This window comes from Cariama cristata, unplaced genomic scaffold (genome assembly GCF_000690535.1).
Source record: "Cariama cristata isolate BGI_N322 unplaced genomic scaffold, ASM69053v1 scaffold27129, whole genome shotgun sequence".
Classification (NCBI taxonomy): domain Eukaryota; kingdom Metazoa; phylum Chordata; class Aves; order Cariamiformes; family Cariamidae; genus Cariama; species Cariama cristata.
The window spans coordinates 10,765-17,482 of NW_009635700.1; the positions used below are offsets into that span (position 1 = coordinate 10,765).

General features: G+C 43.7%; 1 protein-coding gene across 1 annotated transcript in view; it reads left to right on the forward strand.

The window, feature by feature from the left end:
* Window positions 1-4,318, forward strand: part of SLC45A1 (solute carrier family 45, member 1) — a gene marked incomplete at its 3' end in the record, with an annotated part of 12,315 nt that extends 7,997 nt beyond the window's left edge. The window contains 2 exon segments of the mRNA XM_009707648.1: window positions 3,678-3,785; window positions 4,154-4,318. Coding sequence (XP_009705950.1) covers window positions 3,678-3,785; window positions 4,154-4,318 — 273 coding nt within the window.
* Between the last annotated feature and the right edge of the window lie 2,400 nt (window positions 4,319-6,718).

Here is a 6,718-nt window from a genome sequence, read left to right on the forward strand (position 1 = left end):
GCGCCCCCGGGACAGCAGCAGCGGGCATGGCAAAGAGTGAGAAGGTCTGCACTGGTTTTGTCGAGCTTTCCCCTGCCCATGGGAGGGTGAGGGGTGAGTCGGTGGCACCTGGCACCGCTCATCCTTCCCCTGAAGCGGCAAAGGTCCGTCTGTGCCCCCCCCCGGGGCCACAGCAACAGGAAGCGGTGGAGTCAGCATGGGGCCATTTCCTCCAGCTGCCCCAAAGTGCTGTTATTCCCAGGAGGACCGGTGGCATTGTCCAGCCTGAGGCAGGGGACTCTGAAGTCTGGTGCCTGGGCAGGGTGACCACGATGTCTTGGGCAGCAGCGAGCTGCAGGGCTGCACACACCGTGGCAGGCACTGCCACTGCAGGAGTGCTGAGGCTGCGGTGTTCTGCCAGCTTCGTGGGCAGAAGGTGCCATCTCACAACCAGGCAGAGCGGCCCGGTCCTCAGTCACCAAGGGCAGTCGTGACTCCCGTGAGGCCTTGGGGAGCAGCAGGGCCAGCCTGCAGGTCCCAGCCTGTGCCTGTCGTAGGCCTGGCTCTGGAGGGTGCTTTTTAAAATTTTGGAAAGTCTGAGAGTGACTGGTGTTGCTCAGGTGGCATAAGTACCCTGTCAAGCACCATGGCCGAGCTCCTGGGTGTGCAGAGCTCCCACCAGCAGAACTGCTCAAAGAAGCTGCTGTGGGGTGAAACCGCAGCAGCCTGGCTCCCATACCCTGCTCTATAGGTTCTGGCTGTTGTCCACGATGATGGTTGCCAATATGTGCATATTTCCTTCCACATTAGACTTTTAACTAAGACTACAAGGGCTTGTGATGACTTAGCAGGATGATGGGCAGTTGTCCATAACCCAGCTTTGGGGAGAAGGGTCTTTCTGTGTCAGCTTTTCTTGGGGAGAAGCTTAATCTCAAAGTTAAGTGGAGAATTTAAGAAAAATCATTTGTGTGAAAGCCTGCAGCACATCATCATTGTTTTTCATACAGTTGTACCTTGTGAGATTTTAAAATCTGCATGGGGATCAGTGATTTAACTACTTGTCAGCTAGAGCTGCATCTTCAGTGTCTCATTGAAACGAGTAAAAGGGCTTTGGGTTTCACTATCTATGAGAATTCTTAATTATTCTGGTTTTAGAAGGTGGTAAATGTTTGAGATGTCCTACACATTCTAGTTAAGCCCAGGAGTCTTTTCAGTTTTTAGAGCAGAGATGAAAACAGAAATAAAGTTTAAACTATTTCTGGGATCCCTGTCAGCCTGCCTCTGTATTTGGGGAGGCAGCCAAGGTTTACCTGGGCTGATGGGCATTTCGGTGTTTATGTGTGCTGTGCATGGCATCCCTGTAGAGGTTATTTTTGCTGACTTGGTCTTCAGGTCCAGAAGGTGGTTTTCTCAGGAGTGACCCTCCTTTTAAATTAGTTGTACTCCACTGTTCACCTAAGTTTATTCTGATGCTTCAGCTATGATGCCAAGGTGAAATAACTTGTGTAATCTTTAGTTGTTATGGCTTACGATACTCCAGTGTTGAAAGCATAATGCACAACTTGTAAGAACCTCTTGTTTTTATCACCTGCCCCCAAGTATTTTTTTTTTATTTGAAAAGCAAGTTTCATGCTACTCAGTATTTAAATGGAGGAACACTACTGAAGTTATGAAGTCAAGCACTCAGAGGTAAAGGACTGTCAGATTGATGAGTCTATCCATCTTTCTTTTTGTTATTTGGGCTTACATGGTGTCATATCTGCAGGAATATCTGTGCTGTGCCATGCTGTTTCCTTGATTATGGGACAGCTGTCTCCAAGAACGTTGAGGATGAAGCTGGAACAAAATAGCATGAGAAACTGTACATTTGGTGCTTCTGATTTCTGACAATCTAAAGACTTGACTTTGGAGAATTTTTCTTTTCTTGTTGGTCTGCTATGTAACCTTAATTTCTCTTCCTTATCTTATCAAACTTTTAAACTCAAAAATTACTTTTTTTTTTTTGTCCTACTAGCTGATACGGTACTAGTTCTTAAAATGTTTTCTCCTCTTCAGTTTTGTAGCCAGCATTATTGCACTAAATGGATCATGAGCACTTTCCCTTTCTAGGTAGCTGGAGTTGCAGATCATTTTGTTGCAAGCAAGGCTCTTCGAAAGATTCATACAATTTATGAAACCACTGTATTTGATGGTAATGTTTGTCTCTGCTTCCATCTGTAAATAATATTATGAAATATGTTTATATAGTTATAAAACTATTGCTATGCCTGTATGCATTGCCCAATAGAATATATATTGCATTTTCTATTTTATGGGATATGGACTTTATTTTGCATATGTATTTACATACTGTTTACATGCATAGTACTTTTAAGTCAACATCAATGTATGTTAATTTGGGGCTTTGAGCAATACTGGCCATGTCTGGAAAAAAAACAGAGCCTGCCACCATCGTGCAGACTTGGAAGTTGCACCAAATCATAGAAATAACTTAAAGAGGCATTGCTTACTTGCTTATTCTCTTCCTTCGTCACACATTTTGTGTTTTACAGAAATTACTGTATGTGGTCACTGTTGAACTGTGAGCTGCAAAGTGGTATTTGCCTTTTGAAACCCAAATGCTTCAAATATTCTGTCTAAATCTGCAAGCTGACATTTAGAAGTAAGATGCATGAGTTTAGGCAGCAAAGTGATTTTTACGCCGTGCTGTAGTTTAATCTCTTCAGCAGTGCCTAAAGGTTAATTTTGATTAAGTCCTTATCATTAAAGGTTGCTTGATGGCAATTATTTGTGGATGTTCATAAATGCATTTATAACACATGTACAGAAGTAGGGAAAATGGGGAGAGGGACGGAGAAAGCCCCTAATCAATTGTCTCATGTTTGTAATTAAGCTAGCTGTAACCATTTCAGCGTGTGTCTGCAGTTCACTCGACCTCTGCTGTGTCTCTCAAAAAAGACAACAATTTAGGAACTTCTGCTGTGTCTTTGAGTGAAGAAAATAAGTCTTTTCAAGGATCAAATAAAATAAAAATGCATGACTGCATATATATAAAAAAAGCTATATTGGGAACTATTTGAAAAGAGTTGCCTAGACAATTTATTTTCTACAGTAGTTAGTCATCTTGTACTCTATAGAAGATGCACTTTATTTTATTAAGAGAATTGGTCTTCATGTAAAAGGTGGCTTTCTTCATATATTATGTTCTCCCTCCCTCAGACTGGAAGACAGCCTTAGTGAGAGACTTTTAGATGCCATTACCATAACAACACCCAATGGATTGCATTAAGTACAATAAACATCTTGAGAATTCTATAACTACGGGAGCTGAAATGCCAAGAGAGATCTCCAGCATCTGTTTAATTTGTCTAAATTGACATTTTCCATACCTCTGGTTGTTAAGACATGATTTATTTAGCCTAGCTTTTCTGCTGGAAAGGTTTTTGTTGATGTTTGCTAAGGAAGTGGCTTCAGCTTCCCATTGCTGCTCCTCTGCCCCAGGCTGCTGCTTCTGTAGCAGGATCTGTGGAAGGGAAGGTGCTAGTGAAAGCGGGCCTGCATTTAGGGTGGCAAATTTTAGGCTGCAACACCCAAGACAACAGCAAAAGCTGTAGGGCAGCAGTGCTGGGACAGACTAGAGGCCTTTTACTAGAATCCTTAGTTTTCTTGGTATTGCCGTCCATGCTGTCTCCTGCCAGGTTTGAACATTCTGGGAAGACAGTATTCTACACTGTACAAGGAGTTCTTCATGTTAAAAACCTTGCCAATGCACTCTCTCTCTGTCTCCTATATCCTGTGCAGAAACGGTAAATGCAGGGAATAATGAGAACTTTTGGTGTATGCAGCTTGCTACCTAATGCCCCCACCCACAGTGGTAGCCAAGGAGTTTTACTTTAGATCTGAAAGGCAACAGCATAGTCCAATACCCAAATAGCGCTAACAGTTAACGGTAAACAAAGGGGAGATGGCCTGATGCATGGAACACGGAAATATTCCGGGAGCAGGCAGAAAGCAGGCAACGAGTAACGTTAACCAGATGAATTCAAAGGCAAAGTGTGCATGGAGTAGCACTCTGCAGACTGAGAAGCAGTCTGCAATGGGGATGACGCAGTATTTGCCACGTAAATAAGCTGTATGTAAGCTTTCTTGCTTGTTTTGTTTTTGCTTTTTCTAGGATCCAGCAATAGCTTTCTCAAACAAAGGATAACAAATTCTGTTGCAATAGCCAATGGAATGGCCAACAGAGGAAATCACAGCGTCAGAGCAGAAATGGAAGATTTTGGGTTGTGCGAGTACAGTGGTAACCAAGCTTATGAGAGCTACTTAAACAATGAGGAATGTAACAGTATTGCTGCAAATACTATGAAGAATTACTATGCTAGAGATTCGAGCTTCACCTGTAGCTTTCTTCAAGCCTACCTTTTGCTGTGCGTCAGCCTGATGATACTCTACTCTGCTTCTGGCTTGTGCTCACTCCTTGTATGCAGTTACTTTTTTTAGCCCACACAAATTCCGAGGGGAGAGGGGAAGGTGAAAATATAGCTAAGTAATAGCCTCTTCCTGCCAAGAAAGGAAAATTCTTGCTCCTTTTGCCCTAGCCCTTGCTCTAGAGTATTTAGTGCAGGGCCTGCAGTATCACGTACACCCTTGAACCTAGATCCCTGTTTACATTACTATGTACAGCGCCCTTAAGCAACAGGTCTGGTTCCAAAGAAAAATGCCAACTAGTCTCTTGAAAGGCAGGATCAGCCCAAAGTGTAAATGGCGTTCAGTGCTCATAGCTAACTGCTACTGGTTTCCTTCGGCAAACTCCAGGCTGCCTCAGCCGTACCCTTTTTCCAGCAGTGCACCTCTCACCATTTGCAAGATACTAGAATTACTGTAGTTTGTTCACAGCCTTCACAGGCTGACGGCAGCTGTCTGAAAATTACACTTTATAAGCTCAATATACCTTTTTTTTTTTAATTCTTTTTTTTTTTTTTTTTTTCTCTTTTTTTTTTTTTTTTTTTTAAAAGCTTAGGCTGTCCTGTATTGGTGCACAGTACTCTGCACCAGCACAGAAAAATCCACTGCTTCCATGGCAGTTTGGGTTTACTGTGGGCCAGAGGCTGTGCATTGTTGCACAAACTATTCTTCTTCTGATCCACATGCAACAATTTAGGAACCCTGAAAAAGTTACTCGTTTGCTCCACAAGAAACAGACTCTCCACTTGCACGGACAGTGCGGAGGGAGTTAGGTGAGGAGAAGCACACTGTTCTCTGCAAGTCCCCTCCAATCAGTTGCATCTTGTTTCACAGGGTAGCAAGCAGATACCTTAGCAGGGGATTTAAGACAACAGGCAGGGCAAGAGAAAAGCTGAGAGGAGCCACGGTGGAAAGCAAGACCTCGGCACTGCCGGACTCTCCTCTTAGTCCTTCCTTCATTTACCTGGTGTTACTACTGTGTCTTGCAACAGTAGTGTCTGATGCCAATAGTCACTCACCCTACTGCATTACTGAGCCGCCCCGTAGCACTTCAGTATTCAAAACGACATGAAAGCAACTGCTTTACTGCCGTGTGTGTGTGATTGTGGGATGCTTTATTTAATAACAAAGTTGTTCTTTTTTTTTAAATAGGAAAAAAAGCCATGCCTCCACAAACGGTCTCAAAAGAAACCTTACAGACCTACCTTCTCGTGTTCGAAGCAGAAAGCTCCACAAAGGGAAAGCTGTGTGGTACTTGTAGATTATAATAGGAAGAACAGTGCACATGCAAACCTTTTCCTTTGAAGCAAGGAAATCTAGAGTAAGCTAGGGAGGAACTTCCTAGAAACCCTGTACCAGAATACAGTCACCTTTTTATATAAAAGGTGACTCCGGACATACCAAATATGTGGAAGAAGGGGGAGATGTTAGAAAAGTAGTATCACTTTTCACAGCCTCATCCACTTCAAAGATTAGGTTTTTTATTCATCTACTCTAATCTTTCATCCGTAAGCAGAAATAAACCTACCCATTCTCAGTACTGTGATTTTGTTAAAAGCAGGCAAGCCCCCTGCTTTAGAGTGTTTTGTCTATTGTTCCTCTGTTGGGGTGGTTACACTACAAGCCTTCTCGGGATGCAAAACTGAAATCTTGTCTTTGCCTGACCTTTGTAGAGTCATGCAAGAGTTGTGCCAAAGGAAACCCCAAAAAGCAAGAGATGTATCTAAGGCAGGAGAGAGACTTCAGCGGGTTTCTTGCTTCTTGGGGTGGGGTCAACTATGTGATGAAGCAGTAAGACTCATCTCTCACTTCATGCAAACCCCACTCCCTCTTCACCCACGACGGAAATCTTTCCCCTCTGCTTGTAAATGAACAAACAGGCCCAGAACCTCTCTAGAGAAACTAAACAGCAATGCAGCTGCAGTCCCATTTGCCTTTGTCTGCGCCAGGCCTCCCCTGGCCCGCTGGGCTGTCCTGTTGTAGTAAATCAGAGCCAGGAGTCAGAACACTTGACGAGCACAGCAGGCAAATGGAAGGTGGCAGTAGTCTTGCCATTGCTGCAGAGAGCGATATGCTAGGACTAATAACGTGCCTTTAGGAAAAGCCGTGTATGCCTCCTGGAATGGTTCCATACCTACATTATAGTAGAAAAACCCCTTTTATCTTTGCTGCCCCCAATTTGGCAGCAACAGTGAACTTTGCAGAGCGGAGTCTGGAGAGAGCGGCACACGCACAGTGCAGAGTGTGCAAATGACACTTTAATGCGGTGCGAGGC